Raw genomic sequence first — 26,976 nt, 5'->3', positions numbered from 1 at the left:
TACGCCCTAAAATGCTACTACCAATTTCTAAGCAAGTACTGAGGGGGAATACAACACACGTAGGTTTTATAGGCAGCTGTAAAAACGGCCTGGATGACCACCTGTGCCACAGCTGGCACACCTTTCTCCACGCAGCAGCAGCAGCAGCTGCTGGCAGCGTGAGAGAAGCAAATGCCCCTTGGAGTCATAGAACAGATGAACTTTCAGGACTTTTTACTACATAAGAAGTCCTGCCTTCTTCCACCCATAGGACCCAATTATTTGCAACAGCTGTACAATTATGTAGATGATTGATACTTAGCTCAATTTCACACTAGACTCATTCAAGAGGTAAATTTTATTTTTTAAAGTGGTCAGTTTAAGTGCATTCCGTCTTTCAATCAGAGGTACACTCTCACCTGTGAAATAGCTCCTATATAAAATAGCTTGTATCAAAAAATACAGGCCACACAGGACCTCTCCCACCCCCACGCACGCACTGCCTTGTTCTCTCCTCAAGCACTTGAAAAAACTCTGCAACCAACGCCACACACACCCCCACGGCCACACAGGCGGCTGCTTTGTGCTGGAACATGAAAATATCCAACTTGGATACCGATTCTTTGAAACCATCAGAAATCAGGCAAGCAGGCAGAAAGACACTCTATACATTGAAGGATTTTCACCTAAACCCGCCCCAGCCCCACCCCCACCCCCAGTCTGGAAATGTATGGCTCATGTTCTAGGGCCAGGCTGAGCTCAAATTATTAACTGATGATAAATTCTTGGAGGTCCAAGTCCCTGTGTTTGTTGTCCAGCTCCCAGGAGCACCCTTCAGCATGAATAGATGGAGGCTGAACTCCACTGAAAGACAGATACAAGAACCTGGGGGTGCATCCCCACAAAGTAACCTAGCAGAAAGCACTGATGTTGGTGCTGGGATAGACGGAACAAACGAGCCGGGTGGACATTTCAAAGCACATCAAGGCGGCCGAGTAAAAACAGTAGAGTGAGCGGTAAACTGTCAAAGGACTGACATGAATCACTAAACTAAACTGGAGAAGCCAGGAGTCGGGAGACCCGAGAACCAGCTCACTAATGCCCCTGTGTTCTTTGTTTGATGTATGGCAACTGAACATCTTCACCTTTCTGAAATCAGCAAGCCACTCGCAGGAAAGTCACAAAGGTACTTGCCTGCCACTTTCTCCTCTTGGTACTGAGGCAAAGGTGCACCTCACATGCAGTCAGCAGTGCTGAGAATCAGTAATCATCTGTGATTTGGGGCCATTCATTTAATCTCTTAACCTCAAAATGCTCACATGGAAGGTGCAGCTTCTCAACCTGCAGTTACATGATCCAGGCTTGTGTACTTAGGAACCCAGGTTTGAAAAGCCGACTCAGCACCAGTCTCATTCAGCAAGTATTCATCAGGCTCCTACCACACGCCAAGTACCGGGCCAACACTGGGGTTTCTGGGATGGAAGGGCTTGTCAGACACTGCCTCTCACGGCCCAACCCAGGTCCGATTCTTCTGAAGTAAGTGTCACCTGTGCATACCGTTGACCACTTTGGTTATACACCAAGTTCTAGCTCAATGGAATTATTTTGTAATAAGCTTATCACACCAGTAAAATTTTCAGCTGCTACAGAGTAAGGCCAATGTCTTCTGTCCTAATTTACCAATGGTCTTGGGGCCAGCCTTCCCACAGCCTCAGCCCAGGGAACTTAGCTGGAAAACCCCAATAAATATAGACATAGCTTCTGAATTCTGACATCACAGCCACCATCTCCAAACCCATGGGCTCAGGGCTTCATTTATTGCAACACCATTCTGAACAAGCTTCATTATCCAGCTTCCCATCACCAAGAGCAGGTGTCTAACCCACAGTGAAGTATAATGAACAGTATTGCTGCCTGTCCTATAAAAACCCAAACACAACAGAAAAGGAAAAAAAGAAAACGATTCATTGATTCAAATGGCAGTTAAAAATCTCAGCCATTATAATTATCAACAGTCCATTCAGAAATCCATGTCACTTTAAGCTCTTTTTTAACCCATAATTCTTTTTTATTGAAGTACAGTTGATTTACAATGTTGTGTTAGTCTCCTGGTGTATGGCATGTTGATTCAGTTACACATATATATTCTTTTTCATTATAGGTTATGACAAGATATAGAACATAGTTCCCTGTGCTGTACAGTAGGACCCTGTTGTTTATCTATTTTATTTATAGTAGTTAGTATCTGCAAATCCCAAATTCCCTCCTTATTTATCCCCCCCCCTACTCCCCTGGTAACCATAAGTTTGTTTTCTATGTCTGTGAGTCTGTTTCTGTTTTGTAAATAAGTTCGTTTGTATCATTTTTTTAGATTCTACATATAAGTGATATCATACTGTATTAGTCTTTCTCTTTCTGGTATGTTTAAGCTCTTTTTCATCACTGCTTTAATCCTCTTGAAGGCAGAAGATGGATTTAAACAATGGGGGTAAAAGGTCTGCTGTGAGTTTAAGTCACAGGTTCTCACTCAGATAAAGAGGCGATTTTATTTTCTAAAGTGGAAATAAACATTTCCAATTTTTCTGACAGCAACATTGATTCTTTATAGGAAAATTACACACACACATTTAGGCAAAGGAAGAAAATAAAGACCCAAGAATCTCGTTCTCTAACACTATTGACAGATCTCTATTTCAGATCTCCTGTATTTCTACGTGCATATAGGTGTCTTATAAAAACGATGGAATTAAATGATACAAACCAATCTGTAACTTACCTTTTCACTCAGTGCTATAAAATGTTTCTGTGTCACTAAATATTTATCAGCAACACTATTTTTAGTGGCTTCATGCTATTCCATTTTAGACTTACCGTATCTAAGCTAATTTAGGTTGTTTTAACTCTTCCATTCTGAAAAACAATGCTTCACCCTTATAGCTAAACCTCTGGATACGTAAGGAGATTTATATAAATATACATCCTTTGAGTAAGTAAGGAAGTAATAACAGTCTTCACTGTTCCCTCAGGATGAGTTCCTTTGAAGTATGTTAAGCTAGATAATCAATCAAGTGCATTTTTCTTTCTGTATGTTTGACAGCATTAATATATTTATAGAAGAAAATTTAGAAAAGAAAAAAGAAAAAATAACTGACAATCTTACCACCTTGATATGGTGTTAGGGTTCTGTTGTGCACCCCTTCTAATTGTTTCTCTGTATGTACACATATGTTTTTAAAGCAAATTAAAAAAAATTTTGCCTAAAGGAACACTTAGTTTGGTTTCACTGAAGTTTTGACTTTTTAAAAGAGAATTCCATATAAAATATTCAGTTCACCTACTTTAAATTTAGTAACAGAGTCATAAAACTTTTATTCAATAAGAAATATGAAATAAAAGACATTAAGTTCTCTTGCATGACCCAATATGGAGACAGGGAGGAAGAAAGCAGGGAAAGGAAAAAGGTGGAAAACGGAGGAAAAGGCAAAAAGAGAGGATGTAAAACTGCCCCCACCACTGCCTTTGGGTGGCGGCCTTCACTCTGAAGCATCACTGCCTTGAAATTCACACAGTGATTTTTCATGTAAAGAATAAAAGCCAAAACCCCTGGCCAAAGAGGAAACCACCAAGATATAGTCAAGGCCCCATCTCAACAACTTAAAACTGTTTCATACACACTTCGTTACTGAACTTGAGAGCCGCCAGCTCCTTCAGCCGGTAACCATCAGCCAGACCCGTCCTGAACTTGGGCAGCCGACTGGAGAGCCCAGAGCCCAAACCAGTCTCACAGAACAGGTTAAATACGCCCGGGGCAGATCAGGACAGACCAATCTGTAGTCATTTTAACTCCAGGTTCATTGCTGGGAAGTAACTTCCTTCCCCTGGCTGTATGATTCCACCTGCTCTGGTGTAAAGGTCACTACCTGCGGACTGGTGGTCAGAATGGCGGGAGGAAGAGATACGCCCCCGAGCGCTCCAGGGCTGCGGGGTTCGGGCGGGGAGCTAGCCAGAGGTGCTGAACTTTCCAAGACAAAAGATCCCGGTGCTTTTCAAACAGCAGGCTTAGCAGATAGAGAAAAAGGCAGCAAAAATCTAATGTGGGCTTTATATAAGGTCTAAAAATAGGCCCTTGAGGCAGAATAGTTTCTTTCTCGAGAACAATTTTATAGATTCCTGGGAGATGTCAGGTGTTGAGTAAATATCAGACGAGGATAAAGGCTCTTGGAGCTGCCCTGGGAGTGGGAAGCCCTGGTGCAGCTTCCTTTTCTTGTCCCGGCACCCCTGACAATTGAAAGAAAAGTCTCTGCGGCCCTGCTGCACCACACACTGGCCGGGAGAGGGTTGGGGCTTGGTCTCCATGCAGGAGAGCAGTGTGGAGGAGAGATAACGGACTCCCTGCTTCTGTCTTGCACACAGACCCATGGGAAGACTCCTAGGCGATGCAGCCAGCTTCGTTAGAGAGACAATGACTAACGCATACGGATCACTTGTGGAAAGAGACAGCCTTCTCTCCAGAACAGGTGGAAGTCTGCATTTACTGAACTTCCATCAGTCAAGGGTCGGTGTCAGAGGCTGGGAGGCTCGTGCAGACACCTGCCCGGGAGCGTGACGTCGTTCAGAAGGTCAAGAGCAAAGACTGCATCCTCAGCAACACGGCGCTGGAGAGGGCCCGGGGCGGGATGCTGTGCGTCCCGCGGGTCAGCAGGAACACAGACCGGGCCACGGTCAGGAGGCCCCGGCCCTCATCTGCCTCCACCTGCGATTCCAGGCCAACTGGGTCAATCTCTGCGGTGAATCTCAACACCAATGTATTTGTTTTGTTTTTTGCAGGGCGGGGGGGAGGTAATTAGGTTTAATTTAGTTCATTTTTTGATGGAGGTACTGGGGATTGAACCCAGGATCTCGTCCATGCTAAGCATGTGCTCTACCAGTTGAGCTATACATACCCTCCCCTCCCAACGCCAATATATTTTTGGAACGAGCTTGAGAACCACTTGGCTCCAGGGTCTTTCAGCTCCAGAGCTCTCTGTGTGTTCTGACTGGCACCTATTTCTCCCCAGCAGGTTGGTGAAGGCCTGTCTAAGGGGAGAAGAGAGTAACGCACATGGGATGCAGGTCCTGGTGCCGACGGGACCACACACCCTCTGTGAACGTCACCCACGGAAAATAGTAAGTAAAATGTTTATATGAAATGAAGCTCACTGAGCTTAAGTCCCAATAATGGGGTTTTCACATTTCCACTTTACTCCTCTTCTGGTTTCCAATGACAACTGAAAAAAAGGTGACTCTCTGTCGTTCTACAAGGATGAAGTCACCAGGCACTGCAGTCCCCGACCTCTAACACAGCCTAAAAGGAGTTCAGGATGGAGATCAGGAGGGGGACACTCTCTGCTCTGAGAACACCGGCAGAACAGGCCTTCAGACGGTCAGCTATTTTCAGCAGAGAATTTTATGAACCCACTTTCTTCCATCTTCTCATACCTAGAAAAGCACTAAAATCATTAACGGAGACGTCTGCTCCCCGGGACTAGTGGCAGCCATCTACCGAGATGTGTGCTTGCCTGCCGGTATTCCCTTCACCAAAATCACCTATCTACTAACTTCCCCTCCCACCCTCACCTCTTCAGAACAGGTCCTCAGAGCTCTCTGAGAGGCCATCTCCAGGGCTGCAGTTCTCAGTAAGACCTCCAATAAAACTGAAACTCAGAGCTCTCATGTTGTGCATTTTTTACCCCAGTCAACAACAAGAACCCTAAGAAAAGCCTTTCCCCCTTCCTCCCCAGCCCTCACCCGGTGTATCCACCTGCTGATTTTCCATCCAGAAGCTGCACTTCTCTCCCACTTCTCTCCTCTCTCTTTCCTGTCCCCCCATCCTCCCCTCCCCAACCTCCAATCTGCTTGAGTAACTTTTCCAGGAATGAGTGAAGACAGACAATGCCCAGAAAAGGACAAACGTGAAGTTGTCCCAAAGTTCCTCCAGGTTCCCCAGCCCATCTGGGCCACCTCACGTGAAGCTGACAGCAGCTGATGAGCGAAGGCCGCCAGCCACAGAGGCAGGGAAGCGGTTTCTTTATAGAGCCTCACAGCACTAGGCATTGTGCCCAGTCCTTCCTACCAGGAACAGTCCCGTCCACTGTCTGCTGCTTAAAGTCTTTCCAAGCACCTATGACTTAGCTCAGAGATGACTCTCTTGCATAAAGACAACTTGAAAAAGAGTTCTCCGTCTGGAAGCAGAGAACCAGGGATCTGAGCCCTTTGCAACTTCAAGACCATCAGTGCCCTTCATCTTTTTCTACTGGTGTAGACCAGTGGTTCCCAACTCAACCTATCCCCTGGGCGGGGGCTGTAAACACCAATGTCCAGGCCTCACCCCAGACCAGCGGAATCAGGCTGCCTGGGGGCCGGGCCAGGGTGCCCCAGGTGCTTCACAGGCTGTGAGGAGAGCAGAGTCTGTGCAAACTGGGGTCCAACCCAACTCTGCCATTTCCCTGCTGTGACTTTGGGCAAGTTGCTTAGCTTCTCCAATCCCCGTTTTTTTTCTCATCTGGAACCCGCAAAGGATAGTTTCTACCTCCTACGATCATGCTGACCATGATTTAATTATAATGCATAAAACCACAATAGCTGAAAATACAGCAGGTCTCAGACTCTGTCTGTAAATGACAATACCAAGGGACAGAGAGACCCATTGGGGACATGAAGAGGAAATGGAGATGGAGGGCGGTGACTCACTGGGCTGGATTTTTTTTTTTTTTAAACATAAAGGAGTGATTTACTCCAGGATAGGTCACTTTAAAGAACATTCCATTCCCCCTGCTCACAGGTGGGGGATGACCCAATAAAAGGCAAGTCCTAAACTTCCCCAGAGCTGCCGGCTCTGGCTCTGCTCTGAGTGTGAGCCCAGAGCAGCCATCAAATAGAGAAAACCTGCTGAGAACAGAACCAGCAAAACAAACAAAGGCAGCAGAGGGCAGGAGCGGGGAGCAGAGCTGATGCCGATGTGGGAACACGGGGTTCGGCTGGTTTTTTAATGGACGTTTCCGTTATTTCTGATCTTTTCTGATTCCATCAAGGAGGGACTGGACATTCTTGTACCCCCTTCACGTCACACACGTGCAGGTGTATCTTTTGGACCAAGCGACAGAGCCGGGAGTGCTGGCCCTACGTGTCTAGGCCGTTGTCATTTTGATAAACATTTCCAAATTGCTGGAGGTTGTACCCACTTCAACGCCTGCAAACCGCAGTTCGAAGGGGAGCTGTCTGCTCACACGCGTATCGACACAGTGCTATTAACATTTTTAATTTTTGACAATACGCTCGCTGAAAAAAGTATTTCATTTTATTGTAAGTGAGGCCATCTCAATTCAACTGCCACGGCTATTCCCTTCGCTGTGACCTGTCCATTTGTGCTCCCTGATGATCCTTTATCAATTAGGCCACTGGTCTTTTCAGTGATTTGCAGGTCACCACGATATATTAAGAAAAGTAGCTCTTTCTGTGTCATAGAAACGGGCGATATTTTCCCCAGTTAGTCTTTTTCAAAACTTGACGGTGTACTTTTTGGCCACACATGCTCTTTGGACATACTCATTCTGGTCATTGACCGATTCTCTAATTTTTTGTTGTCGCTGAGATGAAACCATTTTTTTTCCTTTCCGAAAAAAATTCGTAAGGTTTGTGAACGTTGTTAGTTTTAACGTGTGTGTTGCGGAAAAGGCACCATTCCTTTTGAAATGTGGTCCCAGCAACTCTTGTTAACTCCAAGCTCCGCAGCAGAAACTTCCAGGGAAGTGAGCCTTACTGAGGCCACAGATTCGAGTAACCTGACCTCAGGCCTCCCTATCAGCCCCGAGGCACCAGTGTGAACCCACGCTCCCTGCTGAACTGCACAATTACATTGCCCTCCAATACAGGTGCCCTGGGACCAAAGACCACCACTAATTAACATCCCTGATGGTCTCCTGTTGCAAGAGACAGGTGAGTGGGGCTTAGAGAAAGAACATCTTTTATCCAGAAGACAAAACTCTGAAAACCACTTCTGGGAGACACATGCTAGAGGAGCTTTAGAACCTGACCCAGCGCCTCTAGAAAAGTTCTGTGAGCCACCGTCCCACGTGCCCAGCAAGACCTCTGAGGGGATGCTGGCAGCAGCCCCAGCAAGGCCTCAGCCCCGGGGCCCGCTGCGGGGAAAGCGGGAGGGTGGGAGCCCTGTGAGAGGGCGAACCACCGCCCGACCTCAGACCCGTCCTCCCTCAAGAGATGACTCTGCAACAGGGCAGGTCCTCCAAGAATGGTGACGCCAAAGCCAGGTACACCTACCCTCCTGCTAAAAGTCCCTGCCACCGACATTTGGAAGCCTCACGGCCTCAAAACACAAGCCTCCTTCCCGTAAGTTGTTGTTTTCCTAACTCATGTTTTCTTGCTACAAATGAACATGGAACTCCTTTGATGTCAGAAGTTGAAATGAATAAAATAGCCTGTAAAAAGGGAAGAGAGCAGAATTTAAAAAAAAAAAAAAAGTTCTTACGTTAAAAAAAAAAAAGTGAGGCCAAGTACAACTCGGGTCATTCAAATTGGAAAACTGGAAGCAGCAAGTTTAAATGATACCCACAAGGGCAAGAAACGCTGGCTATAGCTAGCAGGCCCAGGAGTGCAGCAGAGGGCTTTAAAAGGACTACTCCATCAGCTAAATCAGATGCCACAGAAAGAGCTCTCAGCAAGGAGGGGGCACAGCGGGGTGAGGCTGTGGCTCTGGGCGCAGGTGAAGGTGTTCATCCTACCAAGAGAGCTCACTAGAGGGTGACACCGCCGTGGACTCCCAGCTACGGTATCTTCTAAGTCCCAACAGAAGCGCACCTGTCTGGCCAATGATCACACCAAGGATGGAGCACCGCATGGGGGACCTCCAGCTGGAGCTTTATCTGTAACCAGTGGCAACCAGGTTACTGAGAGTGAGCATCCTCCAGCCAGGTCTGCCAGGGCAGGGGTCCAGAGGTGAGGGTGGGGAGGTGGAGTGCATCTTTCAAGGTAGCTTCCTCTGCAATTGGCCAAAGACTTGATGATGAAGGTGGAGAGGTGCAGAATTTAAGCTCTGAGCAGGCAAGGACCCTAAGTTCCCACCCTGCCCAGTGCCTTCCACAGCACATGGGATATTGTAGGGGCTCAAAACATCAAGGTACAAACCCAAGTGTCCAGCTGCAGCAATAGTTAAGTGCCACTGCTGTCACTTCTGGCCAAACTAGGAGGTCATTTCCAAGCCAAGTCCGGGTTGGTGACCTGCCCTTCAACAGAGTGGCTCTGCAGCGTTCTCAAACCTTACTTGGCCACGGAAGAGGCTAACACAGAGATACACATGATGGCCTGGAAACATGTCCGCAGTGTACTGGAGAGTTCAGAACAAGTTAACAGGATCATACAGCGTGGTTCTCATGCCTTCCCCGCCATCACACATGCAAAGACCTGAGGCGCTAAGCTCAAAGGGTCTATCTCAGTAAGCCTGGGGCGGGAGGCAGAGAGGGGCTTTTATTTCCTGTCTCCTACAGTCTACTGAGACTTCCACAATAAACATGCACCATTTTCTCCATCGCTTAAATATGTAAATTAGAAAGTAAACAACAAAACTCCCCGCCTCTGCCTTTCTCATTGTCATACTGGCAAACTACTTACCCCAATGTGCTGCCCATCAGCACTGCTGGGTTTCTTTTTCGGGGAAAAAAAAAGAAAAAAGAAAAAAAAGGAACAGAATCCATCCATCTCTCTTCCAATGGTCTCACACTGTTTTCTTTAATATGTACGTTCTTATTATTTCAACCCAATGTTAGGCCCTGCCGATGGTATTTACAAGCTCATCAGATACAGCAACATTGAGTTGGCCATCCTCATTGTTCTGAGGGACATTCTAGTACATTCTGCAAATAAAGCCCCAGATTCACCACAAATACCTGAGAGGGTAAAATGAAATAAGAGGAAGGCAAAGGGCAGGGAGGGGAAGGCTTGAGGGGAAGCCAAGTGAGGCTGGGACACAAGGTGACAAGAACATCTCTTGCACTGACAGTCAACGCCCTCTGGATGGTTGAAAAGAAACTATTTTAATACCACTGCAACCCAACACACACTTTTCTCCCTAGCGCCTCCCCGATTCTCCTGTCCCACTGAAAGCATTCATGGCTTTCCTCGTGCTTGTGTGTTTTGACAGTATTTGTAGACACTAAGGAATGGCAGAGGACAAAAGACATTATTGCAAAGTGAGGAGACAAGGGACCCAGGTGGTTTTCCTCTGGGGGTGTCTGAGCCACTCCCTGCTCTATCCCTTGCTGTAACCTCCCCAGTCAGGCAGGCTGCCCACAAAGACTCATGATCCTGCCCCCAGGAGAGTTTTATCTAAAAAACCCCAAGCATACCTGAGAGAAAATGAGCCAATCTTGCATTAAAAAAACATTTTTTTTAATTGCTGCTGCTACTGTTTTCTGGGGGTCACTGTTCTCCATCTGAAAGGCATGGCTGCCTCTATGCCTCATTAAAAATTTACCTACAGAGAAGAGATGACAAGAGAAGAATTTTAAAACCTCTTGAGCCCTCTCTTGAGCCTGTTTTTCACATCATGGATTGCTTTCATTAACTTCCCTGTGGCGCTAAAAACTCCACCACCTCAGGCAGAACCATATGCACAAGATATTTTTCAGTTTCCAAAACCAAATACAAATATTTGAGACCATCCGTGCCCGTTTCCCACATTAGTGTGGATACAGGCAACTCTTTATAATAATATTTTTCTATACTAAGAATGTCAGTCTGGAAATTCCTTTCATAAAAGAAAACGGAATGAGTTTTGAAGTTCTGATCCATAAAAATGTGAAACTCGGAGTGCATGAAATTCATTTCGTCTTTGGGTCCACACTGGACCCTCATTTGAAGAATTTCATTTCTTCCCAATATTAGTTAATTGTTCCCTTTATAGTCTGTGGCATTTTATTTTGAGGATTCTACAAGTTTAGGAAATTATTTGGCAGGGAAAGGGATGGAGAAAAGGGGGAAATAAAGTTCAATGCTATGTTCTGTCTAAAATCAGCTATGTGAAAAGTATGGACTGTTTAAAGTAAAATCATTCGTTCCTCTGTATATGTGTCACTATCTGAGAATGATTTAAATACTTGCCAAAACAAACAAGATGTGAATTAATTTTAAAATTTAAAAATTAATTTAAAAAAGGACTCCAAAGGATTATTAGATTTGAGTATCATTTTAATAGTCCAGAACAAAAACACACCTGATGATCCGGCCACCAGAGGGAGCTGTAAGTCGCCCATCCACCTCAGTGGACACTTAAACAGAAAGAGCCATTCACAAGCCTTCATGGTTAGGGATGCTACACCGTTCCTCTCCTCCAGTGAGCGTCACATGGACAGAAGGATTAAGGGTGAGGCACTTCTTAAAGCACAGAGGAGCTGGCAGTAATGTGGTATGTGCTAGCAGAAGTATTTTATATTACTAAAATGTATAAACTGAGTACTGTAAAGAATGAGGTCCTAACGACACATTCAGAACAATAAAATAAGAAATTATGAAATGAGAGGATAAGGCAAATAGGGGCATGTACAAATCACTGGGTGAGTACAAAAGCAGGGAAAATTAACTGAGCCTAGTGGCGGCGGTGGGGGTTGGGAGGTTGGAGTGGGGGCGCTGAGAACCAAGGGGAGTGAGGAATGCGCATGCGCCACAGTTTGCCACGCACGTAAAAGTGGTGGGCGGGGCGGTAGCTGTCAGGGATTCGCTGGCCCAAGTGGAACCACAGCAGGGTGAGCAGGACGGTCTAGCAGAGGAAAGTCCCAATGCCATGCGCCCACTGTGACCACTGAGCACAGTGATGTGCAAACGCTGAGGCCCCAACATGGGCAAGGTGGGCACAGACTCAGGGAAGGCTGCCTGAGGGCGATCTCATTGGGGGTCGTTGTAAAGGAGGTTGTGATGCAAGAGGGGATATGGTGGTCGCCCTGGGTGCCATTAGATCCACGGACTGAGCATGGCTGCTGGGGTTGGGGGGAAGGGGGCCAAGGCCAAAGGCTGCACAGAGGGCCCTGGAGTCCAGGCTAAAGAGCCAGGACCTTAACCCACAGCAGCCAGTGATGGCTGAAGGGTTCGCCAGGAACAGGATACGGTGTGCTGGAGAGGGAGCATTCTCTGCGTGTGCAGACGGGCAGGAGAGGAGGGACGATGCGAGGGCTCGGACCCCACTCGGGAAGCCCCCCACACAAACGCGGAGACCAGGCCAACAGAGGGATGCCACAAACAAGGACAAGGCCCAGGTCCCTAACCTGGACGCCTAGATAGGCAAGTTCAGAGAAAGAACAACTCTTTTGACATTTCAGGCTAAGAAACTGTGTAAGGGCAAACAAAAGAGCCTAGGTAGATGGTCATTCAAATCTCATTTCTAGCATGAGATGGTTCAACTGTATTTGATAACAGACAAACTGAAATCACTGCGCAGGGAGCGGTAACCCATTCTGGAAGAAAGGAATTTACACGTTTTTCTTTTACTGCCCAGATAACACTGAAAATCGCTTCAACAAAATTAAAGCCACTGTTTGCAATAACTCCCAAGAGTTTACAAGTTAGAGAGAGAATATACAACCAACACTATAGTTTGCTCACTAGCAAAAAAAAAAAAAAAAAAAAAAACTGTGATAAAGTTATAAGATTCATCCGTTTTGATTTCTCAACCAGATGCCCTTCAACTTGAAACACAGTATTTCTTTCAAATGTTTCTCTACCTTCCTACCATGAACACCTTATTTCCAGCATCTAAAAATAACAGTGACTCGAAAAAATAATCAGGTCTTCAAAAGAGAAAGCACAACAATGTACCTTTACCAAGGGAAGACAGAAAAGCCAACAAACCTTGGAGCGTATTTAGGCCCCATTCCTCTCTAGAGGCCAGAAAGAATGTTAGCACACACTCATTAAGAAGGGGTAGAGTGCGTGCCTAGCATGCACAAAGCCCTGGGTTCAATCCCCAGGACCCCCATTAAAAATAAATAAATGAAAACCTAATTACCCCCCCCAAAAAGAGGCACGGCATATTTCATATCACTTGTGTTGATATTATACAGTAGGAATGCCAGTTCTTTTAATAATTTACAGAGGACTTACACATTACAGATTCCTTATTAATCATTACTTCCACTGAGGTCATAAGTTGAAGAAATATTTGGAGGAGAAAGAGGCCATATTTTAATGGCAACACCCTAATTTAAATGATGTGTCTTCATTTATGTGTATGCATATAAATTCATGTATTTATATACAAAGCAGTGAGAAATCGTCTTCTCTAAGACAAAAACATTTTACAGTTGTATTCATTTGCAGACTTCAAAATTCACAGTGCACATCTAAAATGTTTGATAAGGTGTATTTTAAGAATGCTGCCCTTGGAGAGAAAAGGGAAAAAAAAGTAAAAGCTTCTGCCATTTCTAAGAACCCTACTCCCTCACGCCCAGAAAGTCAATACTGGCTGAATTCCTGTCTGTCACTGACCAACCAGCAGCTCAATGAAACAGTTTAATCTGGAAATCATGACCAAACAACACTGGCACTCCCAGATCTAAATACATGTATTTATGTTGTAGAGAATCAATAGCTTATACTCTCAGGGGCTGGCAAACTGTGACCCACAGGCCACTGGTACATGGCCTGTCCATTCATCTAAAGGCCGTACTGGCTGCTTTAGTACTATCTGGAGAGACTCTAAGTTCAGTCAAGCCTCCCTTTACAGAAAAAGTCTGCTGGCCCCCGATGCAGGTGACTGCCTGTAGCACCTTGAAAAGGTTGTGTTTACCATTTAAGAACCTGTCAGCTTAACAGTCTTAAGAACTTTATTTTCCAGATTCCTGCCCCCAATATAAACATCAGATAGAAATAATTTAATGTTTCTTTGAAGGTGAAATAATCCAACAAAGGAGATTTGGACCTGAGAAATAATATTTTGGGGTTCCAGAGATCTGCATCCAACATGGATTCTGGATTGGGGGTTTTTAAAAGCATCACTTTTAGGTATGACAATATTTTCACTGTCAGTAATGCCATTTCTCTCAAGGCAGGTGCACAGTGGGCCGGGGGAGCACCTCTTGAGGCCTCCCCAGGCTCTACCACTGAGAACTGGCCGGAGAGCCAGCCCTCACCACCTAAAGCACAGGGGAACCATTAGCAGACAGACAAACATCTCCCTTATCCCTTCGGGGATGAAACTACAGCAGTAGTCCCCCGCCATCCTAGCACCGCCATCCTAGCACCGGTACCTACTGGCTGTGTTCCTGAAGCTGGGCTGTTAGCTCCATTTCTGCAAAATAAATATTTTCTTCATTGTCTTACACATTCCAAAATGCCTTCACTTCTGACTCATCTCTAGTTGGCAACATTCCTTTCCTTACACTTAGCTTCTTATATCCTTCCCCACCTCCCCCTAAAAAAGGAAAACCATGAGACAAACAGAGAACCAACTTCAGGATAAAGCAAGAATAAAGCTATGGGGTGAGGGCTGGGCGGGGTGGGTGGTCAGAGGCAGCTGAGGAATGAAGGAGGGGCGGGAATGAGGAGAGGGAGGCAGCTGGGAGAGAGGCTGCATGTCAGGCAGATGATGCAAACGCCCCTCCCAAGGCATCCTTGGATTTCTGCCCCTTGGTAATTAATTATGCTAATGGATTAAAATACTGCCCACAGCTCTTCAGCTGCTTTTAAATTTTCCCATTTTCTCAGGCTCCACTCTGACCAGATGGACAAAATTTAGTAAGCATCTACTATTATGGGCGGGGCACACTCATCTTCCTAAAACACATCAAATTCTCCACCTTACAGACTCAGTGACCAGAGCATCGTTCTAGACTGACAAAGATGCAGGTGAGATGTCCTGCAATTTTCCCTCCACTCTGTTAAACCATGCGGCTGAGCCCAGGCTCCTTAGGTGACAGATACCAACATATTCATGCATCAGGAGTCAAGGCAAAGCAGGGGACTCTGAACAAGAGATTCTCACTCACATGACATCAGGGAATGGTTCATAAATGTAGCCTGCTTACTTCACCCCTTTATTTACCAAAATTGGAAACACACAAAAGGCAAGTTTATATGGGTATATTTTAAAACTGATCAGATATTCTCTGCATTCCCAATTAGGACATACTCCAACATAGCCTTTCCAGCGACTCAAGATCATTCTAAAATCTATTCAAGGGGTGGGGCTGGGGGTGGGGTGGGAGTATAGCTCAGTGTACTTGGCATGGTCCTAGGTTCAATCCTCAGCGCATCCCTTAAGAGAAAATCAGGTAGGTAGGCAGGTAGGTAGGTACCTATTCTTAGGGCACTGGCCACAGGACAGTAAACCTGAGAGTCTTATGCAGAATGGAGACTTGCCGGGCCCGTGCACGACTCATTTGCCACCTCTCATGTTTCCACCTGGGAAACCTGGTGGCCTGAATGGTGTGCAAGTGATGACTGACATATCTTAAAATGATGCTGTGTAGATTCATACATGCAAAGAGCGGGAGATGAGCACCAGCATATACGAAGTCGTGTGGCTGTTATGGAATTAGAAGGGCTTTCTCTTTGGGAGGAGAGGGTTAACGCCCTTTAACGTCATTTCAGGGTTTGGGGCCAGGGGAGTACAATTAGAATAAACACTGAGAGCTGGGTTCTCTGGGCTCTCACATGAGTAATTGTGAGAGCTCTTAGGTGCGGGGATTTTAATGGCTTTTTGGCCCAGAAGCCATTAGTGCTGCGGTGGTGACTCTCAGCAATGCCCCAGATAGCTCAGGCAGCTCCAACAGGCCTCCAGAGACGGAGGCAGATGTGCAGGGAGCCGGCAGACCACGGACGCCGCCTCGGCAGAGCGGAAGGTGCCCCAACTGCCCAAGTGGGAAGTCAGCTCTCCTCGCCCCGTGCAGGGCTGAGCCGCAAGGCCAGGTCGGTGGGGGAGGCTGCCGCGTGCAACAGGAGGTGAGGGTGTCCCTAGTGGCCCTGAGGGCACGGCCTCACCTACACGGCACACCCAGCACTCGCCCCCAGCCCGACAGCGCCGCAGGGACATGGGCCAGCGTGTCTAAGTCGCCGAGATTTTCCAGAAACCTGGAAATCTGATTTTTTTTAATATGGAATCTCCCAAAAGTTGGCTCAAAATTTTTATTTCCTTGTTTTAGTGTTTCACAGGCCAAATAAACACACGCATGGGTTCAGTCTAGGCCACAGGGGCTGACACTGTACAACTGGCTGAATCATGTCCTAAAAGTGCTTCCAGCTTGGCGAGGGGACTCTCAATATCTTAATAAAGCCTTCATGTTTCTCTGTCTGTAAAAGGGGTTCTTTTGTGCAATGTTTTCCAAAAGGGGCAAAGAAAAAAAAATAATTGCTAATCCTTTGGGAGAAAGAGTGAATTCGTATTTAAAACTTACAGGGGTCTAGTCCCAAATTACCACCTCACTCATTTCTTGCTGGTCACCTAGGGGACAATGTAGGAGAGGGAACAGAATTCAACTCAGGGGTGGATTTTAGCATCACCGGTTATGGGAGAACCAGACATGGGGTCCCTCGCAATCTAACAGCACCCTCCATTCCTGTCCCAAATGTTTAAACTGAGTTTGGTCGCGCTTTTAGATACAACTCCTAACCTACAGGAAACCCAGGAGAAAGGAGAACACGTTAAATGATACCAAGGTAAACAATCAAATGAGAGCAGAGAGACGGCCTCCCGACATCTCAAGGTCATTTAAAAAGGGGCTAGAAGACTGTTTTAGAGCAACGGGGTCTTAAAGAGACCTCATAGCTAAATGCAAATACCTGATTCTCAACTGAATTCTGGTTTAAACAGCCCAATTGTAAAAGGCTTTTCAGGGCCAACTCGGGGAATTCAGATAATGGACTAGGTAATAGAGCCCATTAGACAATTACTGTTAATTCTGTGAAAATTGCGTTGTGGTTATAAAGGAATTCTTTTTTTTAAGAGACACAGGCTGAAGTACTTAGGGGCTAAACGTCATGATGTCTGTAATTCACTCTTGAATATTTCAGAAAAAAACAGATGCAGCAAATGTAGCAAAATGTTAACATCTTACATCTAGACAGTGGGGATGGAGGTGAGCTGGTGCCACCGAGCCACTGGTAGGTGGCATTAAGTCCCCATCAGTCTCAATTACTAGTAGATGGAAGGATTTGGCGGGGGGCACATCCCTCCAATGTCCGAGTCCGTACGTGTTTTAAATTTTGAACCACCTGGCTGCCAAAAGAAAAAGTGACAGCAACTCAAACAGGTGTAACTTGCTGCCAGCAGCTCATCACACAAAATAAAGATGCACCTGTGAAACATGCGTCCTTGAAACCTCCTGCACAAAAGCATAAAACTCTAGAGTTGGTTCGTCTCAGTCAACATTGCTCAATTTTAGGGGGCAGCTTTATAGTCTCAGAAGCATTCTACATAAACGCAAATGAAGAGTCTGATCATAATTAAGGAGGAAAAGAGGGGAGGGTAGATCTAAAACTTGCATTAAAGTGATCCTTTTCAGTGACTGCTTAAGCCCATAAAAAAGGGTTAAATGTCTTCAAACACAAGCTTCACTGAAAAGAATCCAGTTTGAAACTCGAAAAGATATTTTAAGTTAAAAAAAAATATAGATCTTAGCAAAGTACATTTACTCTAAATCTAATACTTAATGATATTTGCTCACAGTTCTGAGCACTTGATCAGCCGCCAAATACAATGGCCAGTTCTTTAAATCTGCCTTTTAAAAAACGCCTAATTATCTAATCTAAAAGCTATCCAGCCCAGTGGCCCATCCAAAGGCTGGACTTTGGCCATTCAAGAAGAGTATTAACCCACCGCAGGAAAGAGCTCTTAAGTCAGATCAACCTGGACTCAAGGTCCCACCTCTCACTACAGAGTGGTTTCATCTTGGGCTGATAACAATCTCCCTGAACCTCAATTTTCTCACCTAAAAAAAATGGAGACAATTATTCCCTCTTCATAAAGTTAAGGCAGACTCTGCTGACTTTCTATCACATTCCGTGCACTGGGCCAGTGAACCAGCAAGCATTCAAAACAGTCTGTAACTAACTTACCTTAAGAGCCAAGGCCGGCGCTCAATTCACAGCTCTGAAACTTACTAGCGGTGTATAGAGTTTGCAACTTACCTCTCGTGCCACATTTTCCTTATCTGCAAAATGGAAAGAACACTGGGGCCTGCAGCAAAGGTCTTTGGGGAGAATCAAAGGAGCACCTGTGTGAATAGTGCCTGGCACGCAGTACACACTCAATAAACACGAGCTGTTGTAACTCGCTCCCCTCCTTCCTTATACCTCACTTTAGGAAAACAAGACTCATGTCCCCCAAACTGCATGCATCCTTGTGGCCAAACACCAGGACTCATCCCTGCCACATCAGAAAGTGCCTTAAAGGCTCCCAGTTAAGTCACAGCTGTCCTGCAGACCCCGCCTGTAACTGCTGGTGAAGGGCTTGGCCTGTAGCCCCCACCTCTCCTGTGTGGGATGACGGCCACATGGAACCACAGCAGCCACGGGCTCCCCAACCCATGACTCGTGTCCTTGGCTCTTTCCTGAACCTCACACTAAGGGGCTGGTGGTGCAGGGTCTTACCCTTCCATTGCAGCCCCAATTCAGGCTCATGCCTCTCAAGAAGTAGAAGTTTCTAGAACCACTACCACAAGACAGCATGTTCCTTCTCTGGGGTTTGAAGCAGTAATTTTGCACAGATGTCAGCATCAAGTGGAAACCCTCCCTGCCTTTTACACACAGCCTATTTTTAATTGAAGTGTAGTCGATACAGCAAAGTGATTTGATTATACACATACATACATATATATTTTTTAAACACACAGCCTACTTTTTCAAAAAGTCCGATTTTCTTTTGCCCACGCTTTCAAAAATAACCAAAAAAAAAAAAAAAAAACAAAAAAAAACCCACACCTCACCCAGCTTTTTTTTCCCCCACGGCATGGAAATAAATATTGGATGACTCTGACCCAGGGTGACCACAATCTGCTTCTAGATCCCATTTGATTCAGCATTTGTTTCAGACAGGAGGGTCCCTGTTTAGATGACAGATTCTGGGATTGTTCGTCTTCACCTAAAGGTTTGGTCCAAAAAGAAAGAAAGAAAACCACCATCTCTCCGGTAGGCACTCTCCACACAGACCGGCTGCTCAAAAGCCCCAGGGGAGCCACAGCTCAGCTATCAAATCTTCTTCCAACAAAGGCTCTTTCTATAAAGTGAGGCTTTGCTGGATGGAAGCTGGAAAATGATCTTGTATCCTCGGCACTGGACTGGGACAGAGAGAGAGCAGGAAGGGAGAAGGGCATTTCAGGTACAGAGTGAGCCGGCCACCCCAGCTAAGTGTCAGGCCCAGAGGCCAGGGCCCCACAAAGTCCAGTCCTTTAAAAAAATTTTTTTAAAAAGTAAACACCTTAATTTAAAAATAGTTTATTGCTATTAAAAAAAAAAGTCAACTGTCACATGACACAGAGTTGTCACAAATCTTCAATTTGTTTAAAAAAAAAAAAAATTATCTGGGAAGCACAATGAAATGAGACATGCCTGTATTTAATTTTGGTAAATTCTCTAGGTGTAGTTTTAGTCACAGATTTCTTTGCTAAACAAAACTAAAAATGGGCACGTAACACGACAGAAAGTAAGAGGTCTGCCTACCAACTGCAAAAAAGAGCTACTGCTGGGTGTGCGGAGGGCAAGGTTAGCCGGATGGAAGCAGGTCTTGTCACTAAGGCTCTCCCGTGTCAGGCTGATGCCCTGAAACCAGAGCATCACTGCGGCCAAAGATCGCTACAGGGCACTCCCAGGATGAACCAGTGTCCTAACGAGAAGACTCCGACAGCCACCACGGCCCTCACAGTTCAGCCCATCGTGTACCCAACAGGAAGAGGCCACTGAGCAGGGGACAGGGCCTGCTCTAGCATGCCTGGACTGGACCACCAGTAACCTTTCTGGATTTAAGCAGTAACCCTTCCGGTTTCCATAAAACAGTAAAGTTGGACTAGATCATCTCTAGTATCTCCTCTAGGTCAAAAATTCAAAAGGGCTTTCTTCTCCGAAATCTGGTTCAAATCCTAGTCCCAGGCAGTTCTAACCCTCTCTTTGCTACCAGTCCCGTAACTTCAGGCAATACACTGCAGAGAGCCAACAGGACTGACTGAAAGACATGTGAATATCGGGTGCAATACTCAAAATAAAGCTAAAACACCCAGAAGGATCAGGCTGTGGGCGCTTCTGTAAATGCCACAGAAACGACCAACTCTCTTGATTCAGATTATACACGCCACATAATATCCAGTTCTCCCAGGAACAAAGTAATATGTTTCCCTAAATTAAGAGTTTTTTTTTAAAAGGAATATATTAAAATGAACACAGATATATTTCCAAAGTATATTTCTACTGCAGAAAAACAGAAACATCTGAATCTAGTTTCCTCGTGAAAGGAACCCATCTGAAGGACAAGCCAGCTAACTAGTGTTGGGATGCAAGGTCCACACCCCTGAACCAGCTCCTGCAGCCTCACCTACTCAATCGGAAACTCCAGAGATGACGCCCAGCAAGCTCTGTTGAAAGAACCCCCCCCCCCAGGGGGTTCCGACACAAGCCTAAATTTAAAAGTGCTTGCTTCAACTCTTCAGAAGCCTACAAAGTAACAAAGCAAACATACCTGGCTCCGAAGATGTCCTTTTTGGCAAGATCAATTCCAGAAACAACCTTCACTCTGAGAATACGGGACTCTCCCTGTTGGGGAAGGAAAAAAAAAAGTTTATAAAACAGAACTTCCATCAATCATTCTCTCACCCAGTATGCAAAGGCAATGGTTTCTCTTCGGTCTAATACTGGGATATGGAACAAATCAGTTCAAGCGCAGGCGATTCTTCCTTACACTGAAGTTCAAGGAGCAACATCCCAGCTCTGACATCCTACAACCCTAGAAATTTAGAGTTTCCAAGTGAATTTAGCACAAGCTTAATTCAAACTAGGTCATGCAGATCAATTATTTCTGCCATTGACAGGACACGTTTCCCAGCTGTACCAGGAACACAACCGCACACACGAAATGGCCTAGATGAACACTCAATGCAACAAGATACCATAAACTGAATAAATAATTCCTCCTTTGAAGTTCATGTATTTGTGTGTGTGTCCAGAGAAAGGAATTTCACATGGTGAAATATTTCCTCAAAACTATGGTTTCAAAACGTTGGTGCTGTCAAGCAAAAAGAGTGCCTCGGGGTCAATAAAAAGAAAGAAGCTCGCTCATCCTAAATGGAAATCACCCCAAACCGTCTCAGAAACCATTCACTCATCCATCTGCTTATTCATTCATTCTAATATTTTCTAAGCAGCTCCTATGCAGGTGGCATTGAGCTTGGACTTGAAATATGGTCCCCAGAGAGTGACAAGCAGATGGGTAACACAGGACCCTGTGATGGCGCCATGCCAGGAGAAGTCTGGTCTAAGGGCTCAGACATCCAGGAGAGATGGGACGGCTTAGGGGGAGGAGCAGGCAGAAGCCCAGGATAACCCTCAGGTTTCCAGGTTGGGTCACTATGTCTTAGTGTAAATTAAAATAGAGAATTAAATTGGATTCAAGGTGCCCTATGAAACAACCAGGTGGGAAAAAAGATGGATGAGTAAATAGATAAAACGGGAGAGGCTTCTAGCCTGGACTAGACTTGGGAGTCATCAGGTAGTTGGTTGTTAGAGCTTGAGATCTGTGAAAAGTTACCCAAGAAGAGTGAGAAGAAAAAATGGCTAGGGGTGGAGCTCTTGGGGACACAAGCCCTGAGGGGCAACAGAGAAGCCACATGAAATTCACCTACCCAACGTTTTCAGTCAAGACACAGGTGAGGGAAGGAGAGCCTGCATGATCTGTAGGTGACATAATGTCAAAGGAGATAAAGGCAGGGTGAACTAAAACACGGAGAGAAAGGGGGCTGGACCCTTGTCAATGAGCCGCCCAGATCAAGCACACACACATGCAATGGAAACCCACGTCTGAGAACATTCACTTTCCAGGATTCTTCCATCCTTTCAACCATCCTTCAACCATCCATCCCTGACACAAGGCTGCCCACAAAGAAACACAGCAGGGGATGCAAGTGTGTGTGTGTGTGTGTAATCCCCTTTTAAATGAGGCATGGCAGCTTTCATGAAAGGATTAAGACACGTCAGAGATGGGGGAAGGGTATAGCTCAAGTGGTAGAGCACGTGCTCAGCATGCATGAGGTCCCAGGTTCAATACCCGGTACCTCCTGCAAGTGGAAATCCAATGAAGAAACCCAATTACCTTCCCCTTAGAAGACAAGTCAGAGAGAACTCAAGCTCCCAGGTGTACGCGCTCTTCCCTTGGTCTTTTAAGCAGGTGCCGACTGCCCTCACCTTCCTCTCACACACTCACCTCACCACCAGTCATCAAGGGTTCTTCACACGGATGTTAACTAGGCTAAGGTTCTTCTGTTTCTCCCGTGGCCAGTCATCAGACAGCTTCTGTTGCCTACTCAGCTCAAGGAACGCCACCCTCTACTATTTCTTTTTACAAGTGGGTTAGAATTTGACAACACACTTGTGTAGAGTTCACAGTACACCTGGTTAGAGTTAATGACCCACTAGTGCCCTGTGCATACAAATTGAGAACCGTCGGTTAAAATGAAATCCTCATCTGCCAGGTGAAAGGATTAAGAGTTTACTTGAGGGAATAAGGGGGGGGGGTCCTTCCTCATTCAGAAGAAGAAATGAAAACAAGGAACAGCTGGAGAGGAATGTATTTTTTTCCTGTCTCCTGGACACCCCCATCCCAACTCTCTGCCCCTCCCACCAATGACAAATACCGCAAAGCAGCAATTCTCCCAAACACCACCGTGCAGAGCGGGTGCTGCCAGTCGGAACTCAAGGAGGTGGACGCTGTTAAATTAAGTACTATCTCCAAGTGAATCTTTGGTGCTGGCTAAAGATATGGGATCTGGCGGCAGGAGGGTGAAAGGATCTTTGAAGAGGATGGAGGGTCTGCTAAGCAGTAACTCCTTCCTTCCAGTGACCCACTCAGAGCGGCACACCTAGTCCCACACTCGTAACTGACTTGGGGGCGGAGAAGGGAGTGCGATGGATACTAAGGTAATAGTCAGTCACAAGCCCCAGAGAAGAAGACAAGAATTCTGTCTAGAAATTCTCTTTGTTTCATGGTCCTTAGAAGTCTCAGAAACCCTGGGCAGAGTCCTGAACTTCCCACAGACTCCACAGGGGGCTCAATCGAACCTTGCCTAGATTCTAAGGAACAGGATAAGCCCAGCCAACACCCAGTCCCCTTAGGTTTATATTAATTTGGGTGAATGCTCTTACGTCGGGCAGAACTACTCTGCAAAAGCATACATTTTAAAATCAGGAAACACTTATATGAATAAATGAATACAAATATATTCAAATGAAGGGATACCTAGAAAATGTTATGCAAATTGATCTATTCATTTAGTAAACATGAACATTTGTTCTAAGATCGAGAGATACAGCAATGAAGACAGACAAAACACCCACTGCTACCCTGCCAACACTCTAGCGTTCCTGAGAGTGTACGATACGAGACCTCCCCACTACATGGGGAGACAAACCAGGAGAGTCTCAACACCTTAACATTTGGTACACACTCACTCAGTAAATGAATTCTCATTTAATAATCAATCCTAAGAAAAGCACAGGCATGTGCACTAAAACCCCAGAAAAACTAGCTAAAAGGAGTCAACAAAGCATTTTTTGATTTAAAAAAATGTAAAAGCTGCAAAAGTAGACAGTTAAATATTCGTGGCAATTCCATGCAATAGGCTTTAAAAAGCTGTTATTAAAAATATGTGCAAATCTGGAAAGACCTTCATTCATCCCACAAGCATGTACTAAGTAGCCACCACGTGCCAGGCATGTTGTCTGGGGGTACAGATGGGAGCAAGATGTGGTTCCCACCATAAGGAACCCACAGTCTAGAAAGGAGAAATGCATTATACGCATATACATACAGACAGACAGGCTCATTTCTGATGAGTGCTTCCACGACAACATGACAGTGAAATAAAAGCAACTAAGGGAGAATATTTATGACTCGTGTTTGGGGAGGTGACATTTGGGCTGAGACTGGAAGAAGACAGAGGCCATGTGGGGAGTCTCCCACAGGGATGCTGGCAAGTCCCAAGGCCTGTGAGGAGAGGCTAGAGGCAGAGCGGAGGGAGGGCGGGCAGCGTGGCTGGTGGGGTCAGAGAGCCTTGGGACCAGGCTCGGTAAAGGGTGGGCGTGACTGAAACCATCTTTGGAAAATTTCAAGCTTGTTGACTTTAAGTTTTTAAAAGACCCCATTCAGCTGTTGGGGGGCAATGACTCCAGGCAAAGAACAGAAGAAGGGAGGCCAATTATAAGGAGATGTGGCAAGAGATGGTGGGGCTTCACACAGGGTAGAGATGGAGAGGTGACCAGATCGTACACACAAAAACATGTTCAAAATCAACTATTCGGCTTAAAAAAAAGTTTCAACATGGTTCATACAACTGAGTTAGAGACCAGCACGTTGTTCAATAGGCTATTTCCTTTTTCGACTTGGACTACATTTCCCAGCATACCCTGCAGTTAGGTGCCGTGGTGACTAAGTTCTGGCCAATGAGAGGTGGACAGAAATGATGGGTGCATTTTCCAGTCCAAGCCCAGAAGACCCTCCCACTTACCCACCTCCATTCTCTTCCCCATGTTTTTTCCCCATTTCTCTGCTCCATGGAGAAAATTCTGAAGACCAAGAAGGGGAAAACTCCATGAAAAGAGCAGAGTGGAACAGAGCATCCCATCTCACTCTATTCCTTCCACCATCACCTGCTGACCCTGCCTGGACACTGAAGTGGAAACAGACTTGTTTATTCCCATGGAAAACTGAAAGCTGCTTTAGCAGTTAGCCTGCCCTCTCCATACAACATAGTCTCATTGTAAAATAAATATCAATTTTATATATATATATATATATATATATATATATATATATATATTTATTATATATATAAATATATTTAATATATATATAAATATATATATATTAAATATATATTTATATATATATATTTCCTGTGCATATATATATATAATATATGCACAGGAAAAGCCCTACAAAGGATGATGTTAAGTGACTACCTCTGGATAATGGATACCTTCTTTTTGCTTACTTGCATTTTATCCTTTTCAAGTATTAAATATTTTTGTTTGAAAACTAAGTTTTTGTAGTAACTTCAGAAAATACATAAGGGAAAAAAAGAAAGAAAGAAAAATTTAAAACCACAGGGTTAGGAAGCCAGGCTTCCTTATTTCTAAAACGAATAAGCCTTTTTTGGTCATAGCTAACACAGCTACATGTTAGATTTTAGCTGATTCACAAACAGAGAAAGCCGTCCATTTGCAAGATGAAAAAAAGGTTCTCTTATGTGATACGGAGGCAACAGTTGGGAGAGGAAGGCCGAGAGGGCCTTTCGTGAGCACTTACTATTTACAAACAACTGTTGCAGGAAATTTCACTTCTCTCTGAAGTCTAGGGGCAGGAGGGCAGGAAAGAGAAGGCTACTCTATAAAAATAGTTTTCACACATGGTCTCAGACATACAGTAAAGACTTCTTATCTTTGCTTCCTCTAAATAACAAGCTTGCACACAGATAAGCAGCCGTCATCACACTGTAAGGAAACACATGACCAGGTATATGATGCATTTATCAGATGCAGCGGGCCCCACGCCGAGCAACTGTACTTTCTGAAGCAGTTTATTACTTTCATAAAATCTACGCCTGACATTTTAGTCCGCAGTTATAACTTGGTAGTGTTAAATATTTAACTAAGGAGGGTTATGACAATGAAAATATTATTTGGAGAGACTACAAGGCAGAGAAACACAGGCAGAGAGGAGGCGAAGCCAGATGACCACAGGCATTCTCATGACAGTGGCTCTTCTTATCGCTATTCATCAGTGGTCCTGCATTGTTACTGTATCACAGGGACGAGCCTCTGCACCTGCCCTGTGTTTTTCTTTTCTGCTTAATTTTCTAACTCTTCATCCAGACATTAAACAACTGTCGTCTTCTTTTCTCACAAGGTCAGTCTCATTTTCTCAGCTACACTCCGTGGTTGCACTGTCCAATATGGTAGCCACTAAGTACAAGAAGCTATTTAAATGTAATTAAAACTCAGTTCCTTGGTAACACAAGCCACAGTTTAAGTGCTCAACAGCCACATATGTCTAGTCATCACTAATGTTGTCCTGGATAACACAGAGAACATCTCCAGAATCACGGAAAGTTCTACTGGACGGTGCTGCTCTGAGGGCACCAACTCAACACAACACTGCAGCAGAGTGTGAGTAATGTCTCCTGAGAGGGAAGACAGGAAGGAAGGGGAGGAGGGAGAAAGGGACCACTATTCTTATCCCAATTATAACTTTAAACATTGCCGGCAAGTTAAAGTATGGAATTCAGGAATCTGGAAATGAGACAGGCATTATGGTTATCACATGTTCCAGGGTTAAGATTTCCTCTGAAATAAAGACCAACATGCAAATTAAGTGCCTATAAATTAATAGCTGTAAAGACTAATAAAGCAAATATTACATAGGATGGGACAGTCTTCCTGCATCCAGACATTTACAAAATTATTATACACGTAGAGGAAAAGCAGTAAAGGTGACTACATAGGGAGCCTGATAAAGATGAAGCCAATGTCATAATAAGGTTGCTAAGTCTTGCAAAATATTCACAGAAAAAGTATTCAGGAGGGAAGAAAAGAGAGGAAATCCCACCAAGGGTTCTTGGTCCCTTTAAGAGAATTACTGACATCCTGGAAAATATTCAGAGGGAAAGGGCTGGTGGGAAAAGGGAACTGAAAACAGCTGGAGAAATGGGCAGGGGGCTGGGGGGCGACCACCTAGAAAGCTACCCAGAAGGAGCCAGACCAGGC

At 45.1% G+C, this 26,976-nt stretch overlaps 1 protein-coding gene across 5 annotated transcripts in view; it reads right to left on the bottom strand.

Annotated features, from left to right (window-relative positions):
• NEDD4L (NEDD4 like E3 ubiquitin protein ligase) overlaps positions 1 to 26,976 on the bottom strand; it is a 299,031-nt gene that overhangs the window by 184,425 nt on the left and 87,630 nt on the right. For all 5 annotated transcript variants that reach the window (XM_074355280.1, XM_074355281.1, XM_074355285.1 and 2 more), the window contains one exon: positions 20,684 to 20,757. In XM_074355280.1, coding sequence (XP_074211381.1) covers positions 20,684 to 20,757 — 74 coding nt within the window. The remainder of the gene's footprint in view (positions 1 to 20,683; positions 20,758 to 26,976) is intronic.

The sequence above is a fragment of the Camelus bactrianus genome, chromosome 30 (genome assembly GCF_048773025.1).
Source record: "Camelus bactrianus isolate YW-2024 breed Bactrian camel chromosome 30, ASM4877302v1, whole genome shotgun sequence".
Taxonomy (NCBI): domain Eukaryota; kingdom Metazoa; phylum Chordata; class Mammalia; order Artiodactyla; family Camelidae; genus Camelus; species Camelus bactrianus.
The sequence above is the reverse complement of the archived record's forward strand: the minus strand, read 5'-3'. Positions and strand labels throughout refer to the sequence as shown.